Genomic DNA, 27,546 nt, shown 5'->3' with positions numbered 1-27,546 from the left:
TTTAACTAATTAAACACATATAACTTTCTCATGTAAACATTATCATCATTTCCTTTGGTCAAGACATTATTGCTTCCTGTCTTAAAGCAATATCACAGTTTAAGCGTAACAAATGAACATTCCCTTTAAGAGGGGACCAAGTCTCTATGAGGTAGCGTATCTTCTCAAGCTACCAGTCCATACTCAGCAAAGGTTCCAGTGCGGTATCTTCACAAAGAGTCCTTTTTAAAGTAAAACCAGTAGGGAGCGCCTTTAATAAGGTGCAAACTATTTACAAGAAGTTCGGATCATGCACTGTTCATGATTTCAGCAGTTCTAAAACTTGTGCAAAAACTTTGGAAAGACAAACAAAACAAAACACTAGGGATCCCGGGTCAACAAAAGGATCCCTTTAAAAGTTTACCCTGGACGGGTTTAGCAGAACACAGGAAAACAGCAACTATTTACAGACTCATGGTATCGAGGTTTATTCTTCTAAGTCTGGGGGCGGTCTTTGTCCCCCAGCCAACGTGGCACCCGTACTGGTAGTTGGTCTCTCAGATGCCATCAGATCAGCCGGTGCCTGGATTTGAAGGCTAATCCTGCTTGCGAGTTTGGTAGCCGCTACAAGACGTACCGTGGTGATAGGAACGAGGTCCGGCAAATCGGGATCAGTCATGATCGGGACAACAGGGGGCGCTCTCTCAGGCTCACACCGTCGAACGTTCCGGGCACACCATCCTTGTGCACTCCGATGGCGGGTGTAAGTCACCTGATCCCCTCTTTGTAACGGATCACCATTTCGACTGCAGCAGGGGGTCTTCACATTATAGCTAGTGACAAAGACATCAGTTGGTAGCCCCGGTTCCTGTATGGAGCCCCATCCCCTCTTCGGGTGGTAGGCCAGTACAGTTCCCCGCTTTACCACGTCTTTCCTGCCGGGAGCAGACTTCTTACGTTGCGTGTCAGGTGGTTCGGTCTCGTCCCGATCTTTCCAGTGTTGGATCAGACATTGCTTATACTGCTCCCAGGTAAGTACCGCAAGGGTGAGGCCATCCTCCCGGGTCCCATCCGGCCCTGTCCAGGGGGTGTCCCACCGAAGGATCACCCCGTCTAGGCCCAACACCTATGGGTTCTCCCATCTTGGTTGGTAGCGGAGGCACTAGCTTCCCCATCGCGTTGGAGGTGAGGATAACCCGCTCCACCAAGACGGAACGATCATTGCCAGGGTGGGGAGCGGTCACGGGAGTGGGATCGATCAGGAGAGCCGGATCGGTCGGGAGAGCAGAATCGGCCAGGGGAGTAGGGATGTCGTCCATACCTGCGCCTGATGTGATTCCACCGATGTCGCTCCGGTCCGTTGACAAGGACACTGGAATCGGCTGCAGCCCGGACCGCGGCTCCTCCGGAGTCATCTCTTGACGTAACTCCGCCCTCCATGATTCCGTGACTAGGATAGGCAGGCTCGGCTCCTCCACTGGTGTCTCCAAGGAGTCCAGGTCCCTCACCGGCGGTGGACGCGAGTCCTCTTCTGATGGGTGAGGACAAACCGGGATCACCTCGCCGTTGTTCGGGCACCTGCTGTTCATCGTCGCTGTCCGGCATTCGGCGGCAATGCATGCATCTGACTCTGCCATTTCTCCAAGGTCGAGCTCCTCCTTCACCTCGTTCCCGCCATCGCAAGTCAGGGGGCGGTTCTCTGCTTTGAGGCAGGTCATCGCTTTGCAACAAGAGGCGCAGGGGGCGATCACCGCTTCTGGCGCCACTTTGGTAGCCCCCTCCCATGGCACGCCCTCCTGCTTCTCTGGCGTAGCAATGGCGGCGGTTTTTGGCGGGAACTTTTGGCGGTAAATGGCGCAGCACAGTCTTTGCATAAAGTACAGTCCAAGCACAACAAATTACAGTTCCAAGGCACACATGACCTGATTCTTCAGGCTTAAGTAGATCCTGTTCGTGACGCCAAGTTGTAGCGCCCCCACCGCCGCAGGGCCGAGGGGTACCCGGTACCGGGCCTACGGGTCTCTGCTTCTGGGGTTGTCACGGCGGCTAGGCCCCGGTCCGTGACCCTGCCGTGGGGCGCACAGTGAATGATAGGTGTGGATGTTGGTAGTGGTGGTGCGGTGCAGTAAATAACGAGGACACCAGGTTGCAGTCTCTTTACCTCTTTACTGAAGATCTCTGGGTCCACAGTCCAGACTACGGTTCACCAGGCTGCGCAAGTCCGGCCGGTCCAATGGCACCTCCAGAGTTCTCTTCACAGGTGGAAATCGGTGCCTTCCTTCTAGCGCTATGTGTTGCGGTCCTTCCCTGCTGTGCTTACGGAAAGTCCCCACAACCGTTGTGTCTGTTTCTTAAGTTCCCTCACAACTCGATTAAATGATGTTCTTCTAATCCTCCGTCCCTCCCTGATGTTCTGGTTGGGACGGCACCCGTTTGACGGGTAGGCTCGGAGCTCTTCCGGGACCCTAGAGTCGCCCCTCTCCACAAGGTGCCCCCCAAGACTTCATAGGTGATTTGTGTGAGACAGCCCGCCTTAGACTGACTGTCCTGCCGCTGTTTAGAGTATTGCTTGAAGCTGAATGTTATAATACTCCCTCGGCGTTCCGGCCACCGGTAGTGCGCCTCAGTAGGGTGTTGCTCCGGTCTTACAGCACGACCCCTACTGGTATTCTCCTATTGCTTGATCTCGTTTCTCACTCAGCACAATCTATCTCGCTTCTAGTCCTTTCTTGGGCCCCGCCGCTTCCCGGAGCTGGCGCGGGCCCGTTACGTTCTTTCCAATGCCAAGCCTCTGTCAGGATCCCACCCCTGACAGAGACCTTACTGTATCTTCCCCTACAACACCCTCTGCCACAAGGTGTTGCCTGGTTCCAACCCAGTCAGCTTTCTGATCTAACTTCCTGCCTGACCCCCAGTTTACCCACTATGGTGGGGAGTGGCCTAATGAATAGCACCCTTAGCTCCCCCCGGAGGCCCAGCTGTGAAATGTATTGGTGTCTGTGATACCTGATCAGATGAACTCCTTCAGTGCCATCGGACGCACCGTAGCTCCCCATAGTGGCGGAGCCACAGTACTGCAACGACCAGGACTCTGGGGCGCTGCAAGTAACATGACATGGCAATTTGGGCACAGTTTGGTCATATACACTTAGCGATGTTCTCACTTTTGTTGCCAGCGATTTAAACATTTATTGCTGTGTGCTGAGTTATCTAGGGGGCACATCAAATTTATACTGTTATATAACCTGCACACGGACTACTTTACATGGTATCAAAGTGTCATATCTTCAGTGTTGTCCCATGAAAAGATTTAATAAAATATTTACAAAAATGTGTCCTTCGAAATGTGGTGCTGGAGAAGGAGGTTATCAATACCAAAGATGGCAAGAAGAACAAACAAATCAATTTTGGAACAAATCACACCAGACAGGTTACTCGATGCAAAGATCACCAAGTACCAACTTGCCTACTTTGGACACATCAAAGAAAGCAATCATTGGAGAAGGACATCATGGTCGAAAGAATAGAAAGAACAAGGTGAAGAGGAAGACTAGCAACCTGATGGCTTGATACAATTAAGATAACAGCAGAGAAGACCATGGTAGACCTATCTAGGCTTCCACGAGGTTGAAATTCAGAGTGTTGATCCATCAAGTTGCCATGGCTCAAGATTGAGCTGAAGGCCATTAAATAATAATAATAATAATAATAATAATAATAATAATAATATTTGGCCACCACCAAACACTCAGAATAACTCTTTGATGGTCTTAGTGGAGTTTTCCATGTAATTACTTTTTTCCCCAGTGGATATGACCACAGCATATCGGTTGCAAAATCATCCTTTTGCTACATACGGATTTTAATGCCGATTTGCTGCCTAATGATATTATCGTTTGGTTTGCAAAACCAGTCTGTAGTACAACCATATCGAAATATTCATGTACAATAACACATTTCTTAGTCCAAATTCACAACAAAGCAATAAACAAACACTGCTGCCGCAAAAGAATGTACCCTTATTCATTACACTAACCTATTATACTAATTGTTTAAATACCTGAAATAGTGGCATGGTACAGACTTTGCACCCGTAATGTTGTTTTCACTACAGTTTTATAAAATAGTGGCATTTGAAACAAAACACGTAACATACTCACCCTGTGAACTTACCCCAAAAGATGCAGTTAAAGGGTTAATCCCATCTCATAACTCAGTACAGTTCTGACAATTGACTGGTGAAGCTACGAAAACAGATGAGCGCAACTGAGCTACCCTGTTTCCGTAACTCCTCTTCATTTCTATGGAAGTTACGGAAACACCGAGGCTCGCCGGCTCTATCCTGAGCTCCACAGTCAGTAGTTGAAAGTAGATGGGCTTATTCCAGTCTCGGCCATGAAAGGCTGACATATGGACAATTTTTTAAAGCTCTAGAATATTTTAATTGCACACACAAATCTATGTACCAAGCAGTACCTGAGGAATTGTAAGATAGTCACTGAATCCACTCTGATCTATTAAAATTGCATCTCCTTGTTTATAACCATTGAGAACTATTTCATAAATGGACTGGAAGTTCAGAGTAAAAGATGGCGCCTGGGAGGGAGATCTGTGCAAAATCAGAGAAGGAAATATCTTATTATTCAGAAACAATTACCATAGTTCTGACATTATTAGAAATTTATAAAAAATGAAAGAGTGGCGCAAAGTGTAAAAAAAAAAGCCCAATATTCTGCTGGGAATCCAACAATTTACCACAAAAGATTGTATTAAAAATAGAAACGTATATAATTAGGATAAAAATTTGGTAAATATATATATCTTTCTCTAATTAGTTATTGGATGTGGCTGCATCCAGACTGATCTTGCACTCCTCCCATTGACCTTGCAGGTGGCGGTAATCAACTCTACCTGCCCATAAATTGTAGGTTTAGCCCAGAGTGACATGTTTTGTCCATAGTTGTAGGCTGGTGGCCCAAAAGTGGCATGTATGGTAGAGTAGGACCCATCAGAGGGAGATCACCTTGCCGTGGTTGATGGACACACATGAATTGGCCAATTTATGCACTAAGAATCTTCATTTCATCTATTACTGTAAGTTTTATTCATATTGAATTATTGTCTGTGTTTTCACATGGCCTAGATTCATGTACATGTGCTGCTGTGTTCTTTTTTATCTATATGATGCAGTTTGCAGCTTTGGACGTGTTCACATTAGGAGTGCTGATCTCTCCCTCTCCCCTCTCCCCCCTCCCCCTCTCCCTCTCTCTCCACACACACACACACACACACACACACACACACACACACACACACACACACGGAACTTCCCTGAGGAAGGAGACAGAAGTCTCCGAAACGCGTTGGTTATTGGTCCTTACCACGATCCGTGCACACCCTTCGGTCACATTAGCGGTCACGTGAGTCACTACGTCACGAAGGTCCTGCAGACGAGCCACCTTCACCGCTTGCACCGTACGCGGCGTCTGCTCAATTGGATCCCGCTTTTTACCCGAAGTAGTCAGGAATGGCTGCCACCAGCCAGGGCGGATGTTCGTTGTGATCTGAACTACTCTGTATATCTCTATCAATCTCATCGCCGAGCGTCAGGAAACCTTGTTCTTCTATCGTTCCAGCATCAGGAGTAAGAACGGATCCATTTTCTAACCGCATGCCACGTACATTCACAACTTGTGCGCCACATTCAAACATTTGAAAATTTGGTGGGCCATTTTTTATTGGCAGATTACTGTACCCCTACTATTAATAGCACTAATGTCCTCTTTTGTGGATGGTCCAAATAACTAAAGCAATTGTTACCATCCACCTCTCGTGTCTCCCCTTTTCCTCATAGGTTGTAAGCTTGCGAGCAGGGCCCTCATTCCTCCTGGTATCTGTTTTGAACTGTGATTTCTGTTATGCTGTAATGGCTATTGTCTGTACAAGTCCCCTCTATAAGTTGTAAAGCGCTGCGGAATATGTTGGCGCTATATAAATAAAATTATTATTATTAATTATTATTATTATACTCCATTGGCCGTTTTCAGCGGAAATCTGTATATATATATTAATATAAATTTACCACATTTTTATCCTAATTATTCGGATATAGTTCACCTCTGGTTGACAACACATCAGAAGCTGCGCTAGTGATCAAATAATAGCTCAGGACAGCAGGGATAGGAGAAGACAGCCACACATACAGTGCAGTCTGATAATACAAGTCTGAAAGATTAACCCTTGTCATCATATGTTTTTATTTAGTTTTTTTGTTACCAAGAAAGCAATAGTAGTATTTTGAGTCCCTGCTTACAGACAAATTATGCATCAATTAAATAAAGAGGCGAGGTCCTGAAGAGATGCACTTTACAGGAAGAACCAAATATAGAGATCCCCCATCTAATTATATATCTAGTGTAAAGTTGCAGCTGGATAAGTCCTAGATGGAATTTATATATCACCGAGGTGTCTAACCTTGGTGATGTGAAACTCAGAGATCGGGTTCCAGCACAGATAGTGCTGAGAGGTTTTTTTTAATGGGTCCAGGTTTTAAGGACGGCCACTAGAGCTGGGAGGGACTGGCCGTTCCCAGACTTCCACTTCTAGGCCATGGAATGGCCTATTCAAGGCAGTCCAGTTGTTTCATTCAGGGTCTGTGTGTGAGAGAGAGGTGAAATGACCTTTTGATGTGGTTCAGACTGTGAGGGAAGAAGCTGTTGTGTATCTGCAAGGACGAGCCCGTAACGCTTTATGGGCTATTTTAGTTTTGTTATATCTTTTATGGGGAGGAGAGGCTATTTCGCCTTGTGAGCAGTGATGAACGAATATACTAGTTCGGGTTTTCCTGAGCACGCTCGGGTGGTCTCCGAGGATTTGTGAGTGCTCGGAAATTTAGTTTTTGTAGCCGCAGCTGAATGATTTACAGCTACTAGACAGTTTGAATACATGTGGGGATTCCCTAGCAACCAGGCAATCCTCACATGTACTCACATGTACTCAGCCTGGCTAGCAGCTGTAAATCATGCAGCTGCATCAACAAAAACTAAATCTCCGAGCACTTACAAATACTCGGAGACCACCCGAGCAAAGAGTACACTCGCTCATCACTAGTTGTGAGCTGTGAACAGTTTATGGACATTTAATAAACTGCTCACTGTTTGGTACAAGAACTTTGTGCCAGTGTAAACGCTACCAGCTGCCAAAGAGAATAAATGCCTAATTATATTATATACACTGCTCAAAAAAATAAAGGGAACACATAAACAACAGAATATAACTCCAAGTAAATCAAACTTCTGTGAAATCAAACTGTCCACTTAGGAAGCAACACTGTTTGACAATCAATTTCCCATGCTGTTGTGCAAATGGCATAGACAACAGATGGAAATTATTGGCAATCATCAAGACACACTCAATAAAGGAGTGGTTCTGCAGGTGGAGACCACAGACCACATCTCACCAATGCTTTCTGGCTGATGTTTTAGTCACTTTTGAATGTTGGTTGTGCTTTCACACTCGTGGTAGTATGAGATGGACTCTACAACCCACACAAGTGGCTCAGGTAGTGCAGCTCATCCATGATGCGAGCTATGGCAAGAAGGTTTGCTGTCCCAGATGTGTTCAATCGGATCCAGGTCTGGGGAACGGGCGGGCCAGTCCATAGCTTCAATGCCTTCATCTTGCAGGAACTGCTGACACACTCCAGCCACATGAGGTCTGGCATTATCCTGCATTAGGGGGAACCCAGGGCCAACCACACCTGCATATGGTCTCACAAGGGGTCTGAGGATCTCATCTCGGTACCTAATGGCAGTCATGCTACCTCTGGTGAGCACATGGAGGGCTGTGAGGCCCTCCAAAGAAATGCCACCCCACACCATTACTGACCCACTGCCAAACCGGTCATGCTGAAGGATGTTGCAGGCAGCAGATCGCTCTCCATGGCATCTCCAGACTCTGTCACATGTGCTCAGTGTGAACCTGCTTTTATCTGTAAAGAGCACAGGGCGCCAGTGGCAAATTTTCCAATCCTGGTGTTCTGTGGAAAATGCCAAGCATCCTGCATGGTGTTGGGCTGTGAGCACAACCCCCATCTGAGGACGTCGGGCACTCAGACCATCCTCATGGAGTCGGTTTCTAACCATTTGTGCAGACACATGCACATTTGTGGCCTGCTGGAGGTCATTTTGCAGGGCTCTGGCAGTGCTCCTCCTGTTCCTCCTCACACAAAAGCTGAGGTAGCGGTCCTGCTGCTGGGTTCTTGCCCTCCTATAGCCCCATCCATGTCTCCTGGTGTACTGGCCTGTCTCCTGGTAGCGCCTCCAGCCTCTGGACACTACGCTGACATACACAGCAAACCTTCTTACCACAGCTCGCATTGATGTGCCATCCTGGATGAGCTGCACTACCTGAGCCATTTGTGTGAATACGAATACCTTGAATACGAGACTGTAAGACTGGTTACTACTAAACAAAATGTAGAACAGAGAGGAAAAACATTAGCCCTTCTAAATCATTGACAAAAACGCAGGTGACGGTGAAAAGCACGTCGTGGTGTTCTCTCTGACCATTTACGCACTACTATGACCAAAGGTAACTGTTATTCAACAAACATGTGACTGGTTTGCTTTCATCTATAATGTCATATTGCTATTCATATGCTATTTATCGTTTATTGAATTTCTGACCCTTTACTCAGGCCACTTATTATCAGGACATTTAGTTTCATGATACACTTCTGAGCTCACTCCAGATCTACGTATCCATTGTCCTCTTGATCCTATGTGTTTGTATGTTATATATACATTTTTATAAATGGTCAATAAACTTTGATATATTTATATTACCAATTGATCATTCACACTCTTTATATCGTTGTAGGTTTAGTAACGTCTTGAAGTGTACAAATAAGCAAACAGAAACTTACCCAGTGTATCCCTGGTAGAAATAACCAAGAAACGGGGAATTGTCTGTGGGAGACTGGACACATAGAAACGGAAACCAATCAGGAGCATAGTTCTTCTCCTGAACACTACAAAGCTGATCAAAAGGAGGAGAGACATTTCCACCAAAGACACCAGAGTAACAGGATCCATTAAAGAGCCCTTTCATGCTTTCGTTGCAGTCCTAGCAAGCAAGGAAAGAGGCCAATTGTAAATTTATAAAATTGCTACAAATTATTTAAAGGGAATGTCAGCAGGATTTCACCTCCCCAAACTATTTATATGTAGTGCTTTCAAAGGTAAGTTGAGCAACAGCTTTCCATGGCCAGTCCATTCCTCCATTCCTAATAAATTAGGAATTGATATGCAAATGAGGCTGAAGAACTATTTGTAGATCTGAAGCATCTGTCACTCCAGCTCTGTTCCCCACCAAACGCTGCCTCCTTTTGCTTGACTGAAGGTGCCTATACCTAGAGTCGCACAGCATTGAGGATGTCAGTCAAGCAGGAGGTGGCGGCTAAGAGCTGGAGTGACAGAGGCTTCACATCTACCATAGCTATTTAGCCTCATTTACACATCAATTTCTGAGTAGCAGAGGAATGCACTGGCCATGTAAAGATATTGCAGGACTTGTCTTACAAAGAGCTTCTTGCCGATATAAATAGTCTTGGGGTGAGACCCTGCTAACAGAATTTCCCTAAGAAACCTCTTCACCCTTTTTATATAACTGATATAACTTATATAACCAATCTGGCTTCCACACTTTCTCTCCTGTGACACCCCCACCCTTATCATGGGTGATTTCAACATCCCCATTGCTTCTCCCCTCTCCCCATCTGCTTCTCACCTTTTATCTCTAACCTCCTCTTTCAGCCTCTCGCAGCATACTAACTCTCCAACGCATGAAGATGGAAACTCCCTTGACTTGGTCTTCTCCCGGCTTTGCTCAGTGGACGAGTTCACAAACTCCCCTCTCCCGCTCTCTGACCACAACCTTCTTTCATTCTCTATAAAGAACTGCCGTCCCGCTCAGGTCACCCCCACTTTCCACACTTATAGAAACATACAGGCCATTAACACCCAGAAACTTATGAAGAACTAGCAGTCCTCATTGGCCCCAATCTCCTCCATCTCACGTCCTGATTCTGCTCTGAAGCATTACAATGAAACCCTGCAAAGTGCCCTGGATGAAGCTGCACCTCCTATACATAGAGCAACTCAGCACAGACGGCGACAACCGTGGCACACGCTGCAAACACGTTTCCTGCAGCGGGGCTCCAGGTGCGCCGAACGTCTGTGGAGAAAATCTAATCTACCCGAAGATTTCATCCATTATAAGTTCATGCTAAAAACATACAACTCTGCCCTTCACCTCTCCAAACAAACTTATTTCAACACCCTCATCACCTCACTGTCAAATAACCCTAAACGTCTCTGACACTTTCCAGTCCCTACTCAACCCAAGAGAGCAGGCCCCAACCACGGATCTCCGCGCTGATGATCTGGCCAATTACTTCAAAGAAAAAATTGACCACATTCGACAGGAAATCATCTCCCAATCTCTTCATACAATGCACTGTCCTCTCTCCCCCACTGCATCTAGTTCACTCTCTGACTTTGAGCCAGTTACAGAAGAAGAAGTAGTCGTGCTCCTTGCATCTTCTCGCCCGACCACTTGCACCAGTGACCCCATTCCGTCACATCTCCTCCAGTCCCTTTTCCCGGCTGTCACCTCTCACCTAACAAAAATATTCAACCTCTCACTTCCGGTATTTTTCCCTCCTCATTTAAGCATGCCATCATACATCCATTACTTAAAAAACCATCCCTCGACCAAAACTGTGCCGCTAATTATAGACCTGTCTCTAATCTTCCCTTCATCTCTAAACTCCTCGAACGCCTGGTCCACTCCCGTCTTACCCGCTATCTCTCAGATAACTCTCTTCTCGACCCACTTCAATCTGGCTTCCGCTCTTTACACTCTACTGAAACTGCCCTCACTAAAGTCTCTAATGACCTACTAACAGCTAAATCTAATGGTCACTACTCCATGCTAATTCTCTTGGATCTCTCCGCAGCATTCGACACTGTGGATCATCAGCTCCTCCTCAATATGCTCCGCTCCATCGGCATCAAGGACACTGTTCTCTCTTGGTTCTCCTCCTATCTCTCTGACCGATCCTTCACTGTATGTTTTGCTGGTTCCTCCTCCTCTCACCTTCCCCTTACTGTTGGGGTTCCTCAAGGATCAGTCCTAGGCCCCCTCCTCTTCTCTTTGTATACAGCCCCTATTGGACAAACAATCAGTAGATTTGGTTTCCAGTACCATCTCTATGCTGATGACACCCAATTATACACCTCTTCTCCTGTTATCACGCCGACCTTTTTAGAAAACACCAGTGATTGTCTTACCGCTGTCTTTAACATCATGTCCTCCCTCTATCTGAAACTGAACCTGTCAAAAACTGAACTCCTCGTGTTCTCTCCCTCTACTAACCTACCTTTGCCTGACATTGCCATCTCCGTGTGCGGTTCCATCATTACTCCAAAGCAACATGCCCGCTGCCTTGGGGTCATCCTTGATTCCGAGCTTTCATTCACCCCCCACATCCGATCACTGGCTTGCTCTTCCTATCTGCATCTCAAAAACATTTCTAGAATTCGCCCTTTTCTTACTTTCGACTCTGCAAAAACTCTTACTGTTTCACTTATTCATTCTCGTCTGGACTATTGTAACTCTCTACTAATCGGCCTCCCTCTTACCAAACTCTCCCCGCTCCAATCTGTCCTGAATGCTGCTGCCAGGATCATATTCCTCACCAACCGTTACACCGAAGCCTCTACCTTGTGCCAGTCATTACACTGGCTACCCATCCACTCCAGAATCCAGTACAAAACTACTACCCTCATCCACAAGGCACTCCATGGCTCAGCACCACCCTACATCTCCTCTCTGGTCTCAGTCTACCACCCTACCCGTGCCCTCCGCTCTGCTAATGACCTCAGGTTCGCATCCTCAATAATCAGAACCTCCCACTCCCGTCTCCAAGACTTTACACGTGCTGCGCCGATTCTTTGGAATGCACTACCTAGGTTAATACGATTAATCCCCAATCCCCACAGTTTTAAGCGTGCCCTAAAAACTCATTTGTTCAGATTGGCCTACCGCCTCAATGCATTAACCTAACGATCCCTGTGTGGCCTATCGCAAAAAAAAAAACATAATCAGGTTCCTCGTATCATGTTCTCATACATTTTATGCAGTTAATAGCCCTCTGTGTCTGTACTGCTACATACTTAGGCAGTTAACTGGTTCATGCAGCTTTACATGAACACCCGAGCCTTACACTATGGCTGGTCCAAATAACTAAAGCAATTGTTACCACCCACCTCTCGTGTCTCCCCTTTTCCTCATAGTTTGTAAGCTTGCGAGCAGGGCCCTCATTCCTCCTGGTATCTGTTTTGAACTGTGATTTCTGTTATGCTGTAGTGTCTATTGTCTGTACAAGTCCCCTCTATAAGTTGTAAAGCGCTGCGGAATATGTTGGCGCTATATAAATAAAATTATTATTAACTGATACAACATCAAAAAGATAAATGTAACTATAGAACTACAACTGCGAGGCAGTTTACTCAGAAATTGTACTGATCACATTAGGAAAGCAGAATTGGGTTCTGACAATTAATCCTAGGAAAGGCTCATATATAAAGTACGTTGCTCTCATAATTCGAGTGACTTAAGGTACTTGCTCAGTAAGAATGAGACTGCAGCTGTCTTATTAAATCAGTCATAAGGAGAACATATATTACTAAACTACATTACTCTATTGAAAAAAAATACGGCTCCTTTCACAGGTTGCGTATGACGCTGTAATAATGCATACTGATATTCTTTTCTTTTTTTAGGACATTTTACATGAAGTGTAAGAATGAACATATTTCTCACAAAAATGATAAAACTTTACATAAAATGTCAGAACATGACAACAAAAAGCAGCAAATAAGTTACCTGGTCACAGCAGCAGCGGACATCACAGGCCCCGGCTGTCAGGTTACACGGACAGGGCCCTAGGGGTTGGTACACTTGGTTTGGGATGACAGTTTTATTTTCTGTAAAATTAGGTACAAGAATTCAACCGTTCAGTAAAAATGTACTCATTTTACCATCAGCTTTATGCCATAATGGAAGGGGTGGTCCAGATAGGGCACCGTCTGTAGGGCTAGGGAAACAGGGTAACGCTGGGGCAGGGGAAGGCGTTCTGAAATCACAAGATTACGGTCTCCTCAATATCTCCATATAGGAAGCAAAGCAAAAAGTCTCCTGTAAACTGGGTCCCCATAGGGAAACACTGAGAATGCATGATGTTTACTCTACAACCTTCACTAAACCAAATGTCACCTAGAATAAATCTTAAGGGGACCTGTCAAGATGATTTTACTAATTAATCTAGTGTTATGGCTACATGGGTCTATATTACAACCAAAAAAAGATGACACTCGTTTTGTACCTATCCGATGTCAGTGCTACGAAATCAAGCTATGAGGCCACATGCAAATGAGCCTGGCAGTACATTATGGAGGAAGGTTGTGACATTCAGAGGGCACCGACACATCCCCAATGCACTTCCAAGCCTGATTGAATGTGGATTTAAAGGAAATCTGTCAAGTCAGATAACCTGCAGATATAGAGCTAATACGCAGGTTTATAGCATCAGGAAGGTGCCCGGAGGCCATACTGAAAGTGCTGCAGCTCAGAGAAAATTAACTTTATTTCTCCCAGTAGCTGCCGGCTTTTAGTCATAGAGGTGTGTTACAGTAACTGCTCGGTATATATCTCAGCACACCCCGGCACTCTGACAGCTGGCTTTGCAGCATTTGAGTGCAGAGACAGCTGTCAGTCAAAGTGGCAGGCTTGTTTACAGTCGCCACTCTCAGTGCTGTAAGAGGTGACTGAAACCGCACCGAAGTTCTGTGTGACTGAACACTGGCAGTTCCCGGAAGGAATAAGATCCATTTTCTACCGGGTACTGCACTTTCAGTTCAGCGGCCAGGCACCTTCCTAAATACTAGCCTGTAGATTAACCCTATATCTGCAGGTTAATAGCATTTCCCGACTGGACAGGTTCCTTTTAAAACATAATTTATCATATCGGATTACGACACAAGTATAATTTTTATCCTTGAAGAAAGGAGTGCCAAAAAGCGCGTTTCGGCAGACGCCATTGCAGTGACACAGAGGAGAAGATAATGGTCACACTGATTAAGTAGATGTTGGACCCAGTGGTACAAAACAGCATAAATCACAGAATACCGCGGCACTCAAATGAATTGATGTGAAATTTAATTGGAAAAAAGTGAGGAAAACATTCTGTGCAAGTAGGGAGGCCAAGGTTTCGGTGCATAGACCTTGTTCACAGCCTAAAAGAAATATGTACAAATACACTAATCAACCAAAATGTACGTCTTATACACTTGTTATTACAGACACTATTAGAAGTAGTAAAATTGTGCTGGCAGGTTTCCTTTTACAAATATGCAAGAAATGTCATAAACAAAAATAGAAAATTGGCAGCTCGTATATTGGAACCTACTTACACACTAGCACAATAAATTATTCCTCACTTATTCTAATGTCTAGTTTTAATAATTGCTGTAGTTTTCACATACAGGGTGTAAACAGCCTGGTACTGCAATAGGTCTGGACATACCCAGTATACAGACGTGTGAATAGCCCCTTACCTGAGACAGCCCCTACAAAGGTGGTGTTGGTAAAAATCCCAGCATGAAGGAGCATGCTGGCTATAGGTCGACTATTCTCACAGGCGGTGACTTGAAGGGTTTCCACAACACACTGAACCTCGGGACAGCAATTTGTTTCATTGCCTGAACATAAGGTCAGGTTCTTCCTGAAAGTTACCAGAACTTTTGATACAACCTGCAAAAGAGACACAAGATAGCAAAGTAATTCATGGATCGTTCCATGGGTCAAAACAGGCGCTGGTGGTATCCGTCATATATGAGCAGAAGCCACAATGCAATGTGAACAGAGCTTTACAAGTCATTAAGGAGAACTTTCAATTGCACCTATACGGAGACAATAAAGGGTCAGAAGGTCAGGACATAATTTAACGGGGTTATCCAGTACTATATTAATGTTTTACTGTTGGCCTAAGAACTAACTACCTGTGTTCTGCCCAGCACAGATCTCTGCTGGCACAAAGCGGTCACTGACTGCTCCTGCAACTTTCATTGATGGCATGTTTGCATAAGTGGGGCTTCCCTTCCGCTCTGTTGACCCGGTGAGACTGGCGAAATCATGCTGACTGAAAGCCGGCTCCCTGCTGCATAACTACATAACTGCCGGATGTCAATCAGCATTACGTCAACAAGCCACACCTCGTCAAAAGAGCAACCCAGAAGAAGAAGAGCTGCTCTATCGACGTGGAGCGGGTGAATCACCGGCAGGAGTGGTCGGAACATAGAACAGGCAGGTAGTTGTCAAGTAGTTAATTTTAATTACTTATTTTCTCATCTCCTAGGGTCCTACCCTCCATTTTCTACAGTGTCTTCCACTTCTATCATCCACAGTTATCACTAATAGAGTTGAGCAAATTTGTTTGGGTTCCCTCTTATTCGGCAAGCTATAGCGTTTACCGAATAAGCTGCAGAGGGAACGTGGTTTCCTGGATCGCTCCTGCTGATCAGCTGTTCAGCTCTGCAGCTGTGTGTTACGGCTGTGTGACAGTCACAGAACATGCACGGAGCCGATCAGCCAGCGCGATCCAGAAACCCGGGTTCCCTCTGTAGCTGATTCGGTAAGCTCTACAGCTTGCCAATAAGAGGGAACCCAAACAAATTCGCTCATCTCTAATCACTAACTGCACCTCCCAGGCTTTGGGAGGAGATTCCCCTACTGAAATCGCACCCACACTACCTGGAGAATATCACATGATACAACTCTACTTATTCCAACCAACGCTCAAAACTACACAGAAACTGAACCAAAGACATTTAGTCACGTGCCTCAGCAGACAGGTAAGAGCACACATCAAAAATTAAGGCATGGACTAACTGTAAGACCCTATAGCGGCTGCAGTCCTCATAATTACCCCCATCCCAGACTGATATGAAGGCTAGAACTAACATTTTATAGGTTCAAGACTGTGAACACCAATTACTTTACCAAAGAAAAGGAGACATGCCGTTCTTTTTGGTGACAGTAGTAAAAGTGTAATACCTGTCGAAACTCTTGAAGACTATTTTCCACAAGATTTTTTTGCCTGTATTTGATCTTTAAAGCACTACTCCAGCAATTTTTTCTTTTATTTTATCACTGGAGCAATACCACTATGGTAAGTTCCCTGCCCCTAGTCTCATACTTACCACTGTCTTCGGCGCCACTCTGGTCAGTCCCCAGCAGTTTGTGACCTGCCGGATCGCTCCAGTGCTAGCTGAGTGAGCGGGAAATCACAACTCATTGTAAGTCTATGAGAGCCAGTACAAGGCTTTCAGACTTAGATTGAGAGCTGGTGACCGTCCCCTCTGGCATCCGGTTAGTCAGAAGTTGCAGTCACAAGATGATGGAGCGGAACCGGAGAGGCGCTGGGAACAGCAGAAGAGGATGGATGGTGAGTATAATACTAGGGGCAAGGACCTTACGCTAGTGGCACCACTCGAGCACTGAGATAGGAAAAAACGCTATCGTGATGCTTTACCAATATATTACTTTCCCTTAATATTTTAATCTCACTCACCAGTTGTGCACCAGCAACAAACGATTCCAGACTTGATGACCAGCTCTCTGTGGTAGCCTCTCCGTTACAGCTTGGTGATGGTATAGACGCTAGGAAAAATAACTATATTAACACACACTACACTTATAAACACTAAAAAAAAAAAAATCAGGTGCAAATAAAATCACAAATTGGGCCCATAGTGACAAAAAGGAGAAAAATCACTGAACTTACTTGTATCGGCGATGACCACAAGCGATAACTGATCAGAGGAGACATTAGAAACAAGAAACGTTGTCATTTGTGGTCCAGACAAAAAGACTGTGGCAGGATAGAAACCTAAATGCAAAAGTACAAAAAAAACTCTAATTAAATTCTATCATTAACTATTGCTAACAGCCTGGTCAACCTAAAGGCTGAAAGGGGGATGTTAAGCAAGAATAAAAACATATCGTACTTTCATCATCAAAGCTCAACTGATGTCCCGCTCTCAGCAGATGGAGGGGGCTGGCTCAATTCAAGATCACACAGGAGCAGGAGCATTGCCCTACTGGAGTGGGGCCCCATCCCCCCTACTTCTCATGTGGCTTCACTGCAGATTCGCCTGCAAGCAGCTTCCAGTCAGTGAGGACCAGGGCTCACTCTTCATGGTTTCCCCTATACTCACCTATCACCGCCTGCGCCCCGGCCTGAGCTAGTAATCCGACCGCTGCCAACGTCACCAGGCGCAGCGCATCCATGGGCAGCATGGCAGCAGCCCGTTCTACTACACAATACCGCGCACCCATGTTGCTAAGACGCCATGTCAGGCCTACTATGCGTTCCACGGTAACCAAGTAAAAATCGGCCAATCGAAAGGTAAAGATAAATCACGTGGGCTGCAGTGACGTTTGACAGCCAATTGGTTACTTGCAGGAAGTGTTAGAGAAAGGAAGTGTGACACTTGCGACTGGTGCTTTAGTTTCGTTGCCCCCTTTCCCCTGGGCATCGTTACAAAGGTTCCGCAGTATTTGATATGCTGTGTGCTGCACAATACTGACGTCGGGGAATTACTGAGCAGTCAGGTTACAGCACGGCTTTGGTTTTCTTAACACTAAAACTATAAGGCCACGTTCACACGCTCAGTACTTGGTCAGTATCTTACCTGAGTAAAAGTGACTTGTTTCTATTATACTTTTCCTCTGATTGTTCCTCTCCTGGTTTTGGCTTACAAATACTGAGGTAAAATACTGACCAAACACTGATAGTGTGAACACGGCCTACTGTAATGATATGTAACGCGATATCCTGCTGTAGATGCGCAGGACGCAGCATGGAAATGCAGAGATTACTGCACCAAGCCTGGGCCATTTACGCCCCTTCCTGACCAAACACGTTTTTCCTAACATGAGGTTTTAAAAGCTGCAAAATAATTTCTCAATCAAATACTCAAGTAATTGTTGCGTATTTTTTGTGACACATGGGGCTTCATTTTTATGTCGTATTCTCTTTTTTTTATGACATAGATGAAAAAATAAAGGAAATAAGTGTCTGCTTTTCCCATATTTTTTTTGTTATGACCATAAAGAATTAATAGAATACATTAAAAAATGAGCTCTTCATTCTGTAAGAATTATTTTTCTCTATCGGACACGTTTTTGTACGGGGCAGGGTTAGTATCAGCAAATTGGATTCACGGCAGAATTTTTATTTATTTTATGTTTCATGTATTTTACACATTGTGACCCCCGCACCATAAGGTCATAATAGACCTCTGGCGGGGCATTTAAATATTGAAATATTTTTATTTTCGTATTATTTTCTTTGTAAAGTAGGGCTGGCATATTAGCTCCAGATTCAAGAGAAATGCATCTCCTGCTGTCGGGGTCTCCAATAACCCAGCATCTCCTTCTGTAGGGGTCTCCTGTGACCCAGCATCTCCTTCTGTAGGGGTCTCCTATGGCCCAGCAGCTCCTGCTGTCAGGGTCTCCGATGACCCAGCATCTCCTGTCGGGGTCTCTTATGGCCCAGCAGCTCCTGCTGTCGGGGTCTCCCATGACCCAGCATCTCCTGCTGTCGGGGTCTCCTATGGCCCAGCAGCTCCTGCTGTCGGGGTCTCTTATGACCAGCAGCTCCTGCTGTCGGGGTCTCTTATGACCCAGCAGCTCCTGCTGTCGGGGTCTCCTATGACCCAGCAGCTCTTGCTGTCCGGGTCTCCCATGACCCAGCATCTCCTGCTGTCGGGGTCTCCTATGGCCCAGCAGCTCCTGCTGTCGGGGTCTCTTACGACCAGCAGCTCCTGCTGTCGGGGTCTTTTATGACCCAGCAGCTCCTGCTGTCGGGGTCTCCTATGACCCAGCAGCTGCTGCTGTTGGGGTCTCCTATGGCCCAGCAGCTCCTGCTGTCAGGGTCTCTTATGACCCAGCAGCTCCTGCTGTCGGGATCTCATATGACCCAACAGCTCCTGCTGTCAGGGTCTCCTATGACCCAGCAGCTCCTGCTGTCAGGGTCTCCTATGGCCCAGCAGCTCCTGCTGTCGGGTCTCTTATGACCCAGCAGCTCCTGCTGTCGGAGTCTCCTATGACCCAGCAACTCCTGCGGTTGGGGTCTCCTATGACCCAGCAGCTCCTGCGGTTGGGGTCTCCTATGATCCAGCAGCTTCTGATTCCTCCTTCGACACAGTGATCACATAACCGTTGTGTATGGAGGAGGAAGCGATGTCAGCTCTTCTTGTTACTGTACACATAGCGCTTTTTGATGGAGAAGGCACAGGCGGTAATAAATCATCTCTGCCTCATCAATGTGTACATATACTGGCTGGTGACCAGATCATGCAGCGTTGTTTGAATAGTTTGCATACCCTATTTATTATATTGATGGCTGGACCGTACAATACAAGCAATTTTTACCATTTACATTTCGTGTCTCCCCTATTTACTCATAGAGTGTAAGCTTGCGAGTAAGACCTCCACTCCTGTTGGTATCTGTTGATTTATGTGTTTTCTGCTATGTCTTTATTGTCCGTACAAATCCCCTCTGAAATATAAATGTAGATTGCTGCGAAATATGTTGGCGCTGTAGAAATAAAAATTATTATTATAAGTAAAAAGCAATAGTGCATGTAAATAACATTGGGCACTTAGTAAACACTGTTTTTGATCTAATGTTTTAGTCCATGCTCAACTTTCCTCCCACCTCTCATCTAACTCACTCCTTGACAACCTCCAATCTGGCTTCCGTCCCCACCACGCCACCGAAACTGCCCTGACCAAAATTACTAATGACTTACAGCCAAAGCTAACAGACAGTTCTCCATCCTTCTCTCCTTCTGTGCCTTCTGTCAAGGTGAAAATATATTTTCATATATATTTTTTGTACTTTTATATATCTTATACTGTGAAACAATAAGTTTTCCCTTGCTTGCAAATGTAATTGTATTTAAAGATGGCTGCCAGTGTTCATCTTTACTTTAGTTTCGTCTCCGAGGAGTTAAGTATCATTTCTTCTGAAATCGAAACTTAGGAATGTGAAGAAAGGAGAAACTACCAGGAGATGTTAGGACGAATCAGAAGGGACTGGACACTAGATGTATACTGCTTAAACCCCGCCTATTGCATTCCTTTTTCCTAAACAATAGTACTGCGTATTCTAAAATAAACTCAGTTGCTGTAACCGCTGCGGACACAAGTGGATGCAGGGGCATCAGCTAAGATTGAATCAGCTGCGTGTCTGACTCATTTTTACTCGGTACCAGATGCTCTGCTCACACTTTATTTGGAATGACTGATGAATGAGGGTTATTGTCGTGACGACCCCGACAATTTGGCGCGACCAACGTGGGGCGTGGCCAGCGATCCGAGACCCCCTGGACCCATGCCTGGATGTCCGTGGATGATACCCGTAGTGGCTGACCTCGAGGACTGATCACCCTCCAAACACGGTAAGTGGCGATCATATACTTTGTATGTGTCACACTTGCTAGTGTCTCAGCCGTTATTGGTTTGTCTGTGGTCTCCTTGGGTCCGGGAGGTGACCGGTCGAGTGGTGAGACCGAGCGTGATCCTGTGCCACGCTCTGAACCAGCAACTGAGAGACGTCGCATCCTGCGCGTCCTCGTGTACACCACACCTCCTCCAACGGTCATTGTACTCCATTCAACCACCCTACCCGTGACTATTGTCTAGTAGTGAAGTGGAATGAAAGATTGAGCAAGTTGAAGATTGTGGGGCGGCTTAGAGAAAGGGATAGGAGACGCAGCCTCTGTGATATTGTACCAGCTAGGTAATTAAGACGTCCCGAGAGGGGACCACCTGTATTTCTGTGGAGGGCTCTCACTAGGAGACCGCCTCCCGACTGTTGGAATATCGTGGCAGGATAGTCTGTTAATCACTGTTGTTCAGGTTAGGGACAGGAAATATTGAGCGCGAGGCTCTTTTCCTAATACGTTGAGCGAGAGGCTCCGTATTGTAGAACAAAGTGTTGATATTGCTGCCAGCGATCCTGAGCTATAGCAGGGCGTAGTATTCTGTGAGTCAAGCTACGTCTCTTAAAGCAGAAGAAGTCTGTGCCCCACAAGTTAGATGAGGATGCCGTGGAAGTCAAGACAATAGTAGAGTCACAGGAGGGCAAGAGACAGTCAAGAAGCTCATCTGCGAGTTGCGCGAGGCTTGAAGAATGAAGGATGGAAAGAGGTTGATGGAGAGGGAGGATCAGAGGATGCAGAACCCGTGTTTGGTTATAAAATGCCTTTGAACTGTGATCTCACAGATTGTAAAATGGCCGCCGCGCCACTGATGATGAAAACGCAGTCCCAGCCACCGCCCTATAATGGCGGCGGGACGAGGTCTCTGGAAGCATGGGTGTGTCCTGTTTGTGGCGTGTAGAATCCAACCTGGGTGGAAACCTGCCGTGTGTGCGGGGCGGGCCGTCCTTGGGGCTCCGCCCAGACCACGGAGGATCATAGGAAGGTTTTGTAGAAATTAAGTCTGAAAACTGCTGCAATCCGTTACTGTGTAGAAGATACGGAGCTCTTATCAGTGCTGTGTAGGAGATGGGAGGGGGGGAGCGGACCGCTGCGCGACTGGTTTGAGATTTCTCCTCTTTTCTCCTTATCTGTGCTGCGTGCCAGAGAAAGGGGGCATGGAGCTGGGCTATTGCTTTCTCCCTCCTGCGCTGAGGAATGCAGTGATTTTTCTTATCTCCGTGTTTCTGGTAGGGAGGGGAACGGACCGCTGCGCTCTCTTTGTATTTTCTTGGTGTAGAGTACGCGCTGGTAGATTTTTGTTTTGTTTAAAGCGACAATATTGTTTTGAAGTACAAAGAAATATTATAATCTGGAATTTGAAAGTGAAATCTAGTGCCTAGTTTTAGAAGGAAACTTGTAAGAGATTGTTTGATTATTAGTGTAATTGAAAGATTGGTAAAAGATTTACCTGCTTCAAGTTGAGTGGTTGATATATAGCAAATTGAAGATCAACAGGGGCGCTCCCTGTTAGATAATATGGTCCCTCCCCAGGAAATTAAGCCTCTACTCCCGACTGTAAGCCCTGTGCCCCTTAAAGCCAAGGCACCAATATATCCTGGACTGCCGAGAAGTTCTATGGGCGTTTTATTGTAGTGTTTAAAGATCAGGGGTTTTCACTGTAACAAAAAGCCCATTCTGCATCAGCAGCGATTCTCTGCTCGCTCTCTAGCCCCCACCGTACCGCAGCTGCAAAGACACAGCGTTCCTTATCAGTGGTTCATGTAACAGAGTTCAGCCCCTGCCCTCCCCCCATCGTACACAAGTCCAGTCTCACATTCCAATACGCCTTTAACCCTGTATGGGAATCTCACTCCCTCTCAAGCCCCGTTATGTAAATTCTCAGACCAAGAGCTTGCTTTAATCGGTGTAGATGGCAGACCCCCAGCTCGGAAAGGCCCCTAGATCTCCTCTTCCCGTGAAACCTTCACACCTACAAGGCCAGACTCTCCAAGAATCTGAAGATTGGTTCCCCTGTCATTCACGCTACTACATCACACCTCAGGGATCCCAGGTTCTTTTCTCAGTGGGGTATGGGGACATAATTACCCACCAGGTGGGAGCGATAGTAAACCCAGCCAACTCTACCCTGTCATATAGAGGTGGTTTGGCCCAACAGATAGCTAAAAAGGGGGGCCCAGTCATAGCCCAAGAGTGTCAGGCCTACCTTGCCGCTTATGGCCCCTTGCATCCAGGAGATGCTATGTCCACCCAAAGAGGGAATTTGCCCTGTGATATAGTGTTACACGCCGCAGGCCCCGTATATGATCACAAGACACCCGAGCACTGCTGTACAGTATTGCAGACTGCCTTGCAGGCAGAGCTCACCTATGCAGGACATGCTACAGGTGTGCTGATTCAGCTTCATGGAGACAAACAGAGACCTGTTGCTTATTACAGCGGCCGCTTGGATACAGTGGCAAGAGAAAGTCCCTCCTGTGTTCGTGCTGTGTTGTCCGTCCAGCTGTTGCTACACAAGTCTTCAGAGATTGTTTTGGATTACCCACTGATGGTCCACACCCCACATGATGTATATAGTATCCTTAACCAAGTACAACCTAGCCACATGTCCATGGCTGGACAGCTGCGACTTCAGTGTGCTATTCTCATGCCTACTAATGTGACTTTGAAAAGGTGCACTGTCCTAAACCCCGCTACTCTTCTCCTAGTTCCTATGGATCCAAAGGGGGGAGGAGTAGGTGACATGAAAAAGGACACTCTTTTTCTTTCTAGAATGGATCCAGAGGAACAAGATTAGGTTTCCAAACCACATGATTGTCTAGAATTGATGTCCCAGGAAACGGCTGGTCTCTAGTGTGCCTATTCTAATGCTGATTTTGAGCTTTTTGTAGATGGATCCCGTCACCAAGATGACCAAGGACGCTACTGTACCAGATATGCTGTGGTCTCAGAACATGAGGTAATCAAGGCAGAGTCAATGCCAGCTCATATGTCTGCACAAGAAGCAGAGCTCAAGGCGCTCATGGAAGCGTGCAAACTAGCAGAAGGTAAGACTGTAAATATCTACACTGATTCCAGGTATGCTTTTGGCATTGCAGACGGTTATGGGCCTATCTGGAGAGCCAGGGCTTTCCTGACAACAAATGGCCACCCCTTTAAACATGCTGAGGCAGTCCAGCAACTTATGAATGCATTACAGCTTCCCACCCAAGCAGGTATCATAAAGGTAAAGGTACATAGCAAAGGCACTGATGGATGGACAAAGGGTAACGCACTGGCAGACCAGGCTGCCAAGAAAGCAGCAAGCACTCCTGTGGCCTCTCAAGTACATCACCTAGACACCCCACCATCTCCACTTGTGTTGAAAGATATCTTAGCCCGGTTACAAGAACAGGCAAGTAAGGAGGAGAAAAATAGGTGGCTCAAGATAGGGGCTTGCTCTGATACCGTCACTGGACTATGGGGGAGGGGTGAAAAGGTCTGCCTACCACAGGTACTGTACCCAATGATGGCACAGGTTCTGCACGAGAATGTGCACCACTCGAAGACGGCCATGTGTGACACCCTACAGAAACAATGGATTGCCCCCGGGTTTTCCACCTGTGCAGAAAGGCAGGTACAGAGCTGCATGATATGTGCCACACATAATCAGAGTAGGACAGTGAAAACCCCATCCAAACACACTCCTTTACCCATTCCAGAGACTGCAGATTGATTATATTCAGTTACCCAGGGTAGGGACGTATGGGTATGTGTTGGTCTGCATTGATTTATTTTCAGGTTGGCCAGAAGCCTACCCAGTTGCCAAAGCTACGGCTAAGACAACGGCGAAGAAACTGATGGCTGAGATCATATGCAGGTATGGAGTTCCTGAAGTCATTGAAAGTAATCAGGGTTCCCATTTTACTGGAGAGATCATGTCAGAGGTAATGGCAGCACTGGGGGTAAGTCAAGCATTGCATACACCATCCGCAGAGCAGTGGAAGAGTGGAGAGACTAAATGGAACTCTTAAGCTTAAAATCCAGAAGGCAATGGCAGAGACTGGTAAACCATGGACAGAATGCCTTCTTCTAGCTTTGTTTTCAGTAAGATACACCCCAAACAGGAAGACAGGACTGTCACCGTATGAGATTCTGTTTGGCAGGAGCCCCAATCTTGAATGTTTCTTTCCACAACAGTTGCAACTCAAGTACCAGGACTTGACTAGCTATGACCTCAATGTGAATAAGCGCCGAGGAGGATCATGACCCAACTATGACTTGATCAAAAAGAGTGTTTATTAAGTACCCTATGTTATTTATATGTTCTACTGATTTTTACTCATAGCAGGATATATCTTTATTTTATTTCTATCTTAGCTTTTGTCTGTTGCAGAATGAGTTAGCAGAGATCCTATCAGTGAGCTCTTTCTGATGACGAGAGTTTGTAACTCTTTTATCTCTTTTTCTGAGCTCTTATAAGCTCCAAGATTGCCTTGTGCAGGCATGTACTACGGAGGACAGAGAATTAACTTCAATCCAATATTGCAGCCAGCATGCAGCTGGCGGGTAAGGAAAGGGTGCATAAAACACCCGAAAACCCCGCCTCTAGGTCTAAAGATTGTTCCCTCCAAATTCAGGTGACAGTGTCCCTTTAATGACTAGAATTGGTGACCCAATGCCCCCAGTCGCACAAACACAGAGGAGGTGAGATGGGCGCGTGACGTCATGGCTACGGATACCTTTGTTCCAGCTCCCGTGCACTAGGACTAGATGTTGGGCAACCTTCCTATTGGAGTAGTAAAGGTGCTCGATACCTGCTGCTTGTGACGTCACTGGCTCGCCATGCCGTTCGACTTCTGTAATAGTGATAAAGACAGTGGGGTGTACATTTGTTTCTAAACTGCATAAACGTCAATAAGTGCACACTTTCACATGACTCAGGGCCGGCGTTAGGGGCAGGCAGACCAGGCAGCTGCCTAAGGCCCCACTCCCCCAGCTAGCGGCACATCACGCAGCCGCTATGGGGCCCCCGTGAGGCAGGAGGGCCCGCCTGCTGCCAGCGCCGACATCCCCTCCACTGCCGCATTGAACTATACCGGCATCTGCCGGTACAGTTCAAAGCAATGATGGAGGAGAGAGCGTCAGCTGACACTCCCTCTCCCATCATTCCCCTATCTGCCTCTGACACTGCGTGTGCGAGATGATGCGGGTGCGCAATGACGTCATCGCGCACTTACTGTGTGCTAGGTAGTACAGCCGCAGAGACAGGAGCTGGTAGCAGTGCAGGCACGAGGAGAGGTGAGCACTGTGTTGTTTTTTTTTTTACTATAACAGTGAGTACTGGACTGTGAGGCCATTCTCGGGGTGCGGGAGATGTGGGCTGTGCTATATACTATGCGGGCTGTGCTATATACTATGCAGGCTGTGTTATATACTATGCGGGCTGTGCTATATACTATGCGGGCTGTGCTATATACTATGCGGGCTGTGCTGTATACTATGCGGGCTGTGCTGTATACTATGCGGGCTGTGCTGTATACTATGCGGGCTGTGCTGTATACTGTACAGGCTGTGCTATATACTATGGGGGTATATTCTATTCTATGGGTAGGCTGTGTTATATACTATGTGGCTGTGTTATATACCATGGGGGGTACATTATACATTATATTCTATGGGGGAGGCTGTTTTATATACTATGGGGGTACATTATATTCTATGGGGAGGCTGTGTTATATACTATGGGGGGCTGCATTGTATTCTATGGGGGGCTACATTGTATACTATGGGGAGGTGGGCTGTATTATATTCTATGGGGGGCTACGTTATATTCTATGGGGGGGCTGTATTCGATTTTATGAGGGAGGATTGCATCATACTCTTTGATGGGGCTCCATTATATTCTATGGGGAGGTGGGCTGTATTATATTCTATTCGGGGCTACATTAAATTCTATGGGGGGCTGTATTATATTTATATTCTATGAGGGGTGATTGCATCATACACTATGAGGGAGCTACATTATACTATATGAGGGTGGGCTGCATTATATTCTATGGGGGGTTACATTATACTCTGTGGGGTGGTTGCATTATGCTCTGTGGGGTGGCTGCATTATGCTCTATGGGGTGGCAGCATTATACTATATGTGGCTGCATTATACTGTAACGAGGACTATGGGGAATACATTACACTATATGAAGAACTATGGGGTGCATTATACTATGGGAAGTGAATTGTACTACATGGATGACTATGGCGGTGCATTATACTATATGGAGCACTCTGAGGACTGTATTATACAATGTGGAGGACTGAGTAGTATATTTTAATATATGGAGGACTATGAGGAGTGTATTATACTATGTAGAGGCCTATGGGGTGTGCATTTTACAATATGGAGGACTGTGGTGCACATTATAATATATTGAGGACTATGCAGTATATTATACTAAACAAGCAAAATGCTGCATATTCATCAAGTGATTGTTTATGCCGGAACAAAAATCATTGTTCTCAGCAGCACATCGCTGGTGTAAACTGCAGATGTGCAGCTGATAACATGATACTTTATGGTGATCTGTTAGTGATCATTCTGTTCCCCATCATTCTTTTTCAGTTGGTCTAAAGAGCCCGGGAAACAAGCGTTGAACGATTTCAATATTGTAGATCACACTCATTTAGTGGCCTTAACTCAGCGCTTGTAAAAACAACCAAAATGCTTCTGTGTGATGTGCAATATGTCAGCATTTGGGGCCCCATTCCTTTGCCTAAAACCGGCCCTCAGTCAGGACTATTAGGGAAAGTTCACACTAGGTGTTTTTTCAGCATTTGTTTTCTGCAGCAAAGCCTGATCTCTTGGCAGGAAAGAAGCTGCAGAAAAAAAGCATATTTTCCTTAGTCTTTCTTGCATTTTTTTTTGCTGTGGTTTTGGCATGCTATATTTGTC

General features: G+C 46.1%; 1 protein-coding gene across 2 annotated transcripts in view; it reads right to left on the bottom strand.

The window, feature by feature from the left end:
* Positions 1-17,495, bottom strand: part of TCTN2 (tectonic family member 2) — a 57,156-nt gene extending 39,661 nt beyond the window's left edge. Inside the window, exons 1-7 of one of the 2 annotated variants that reach the window (XM_077293226.1) lie at positions 17,322-17,495; positions 16,889-16,993; positions 16,676-16,764; positions 14,661-14,856; positions 12,931-13,031; positions 8,906-9,105; positions 4,456-4,588 (exon numbers count right to left, since the gene is read on the bottom strand). In XM_077293226.1, the coding sequence (XP_077149341.1) occupies positions 4,456-4,588; positions 8,906-9,105; positions 12,931-13,031; positions 14,661-14,856; positions 16,676-16,764; positions 16,889-16,993; positions 17,322-17,442 (945 nt within the window). In that variant the 5' untranslated portion in view covers positions 17,443-17,495. Of the gene's footprint in view, positions 1-4,455; positions 4,589-8,905; positions 9,106-12,930; positions 13,032-14,660; positions 14,857-16,675; positions 16,765-16,888; positions 16,994-17,111; positions 17,237-17,321 lie in introns of those variants that run through there. The other variant, XM_077293227.1, reaches the window with a different exon arrangement.
* Between the last annotated feature and the right edge of the window lie 10,051 nt (positions 17,496-27,546).

This window comes from Ranitomeya variabilis, chromosome 1 (genome assembly GCF_051348905.1).
Source record: "Ranitomeya variabilis isolate aRanVar5 chromosome 1, aRanVar5.hap1, whole genome shotgun sequence".
Classification (NCBI taxonomy): domain Eukaryota; kingdom Metazoa; phylum Chordata; class Amphibia; order Anura; family Dendrobatidae; genus Ranitomeya; species Ranitomeya variabilis.
The sequence above is the reverse complement of the archived record's forward strand: the minus strand, read 5'-3'. Positions and strand labels throughout refer to the sequence as shown.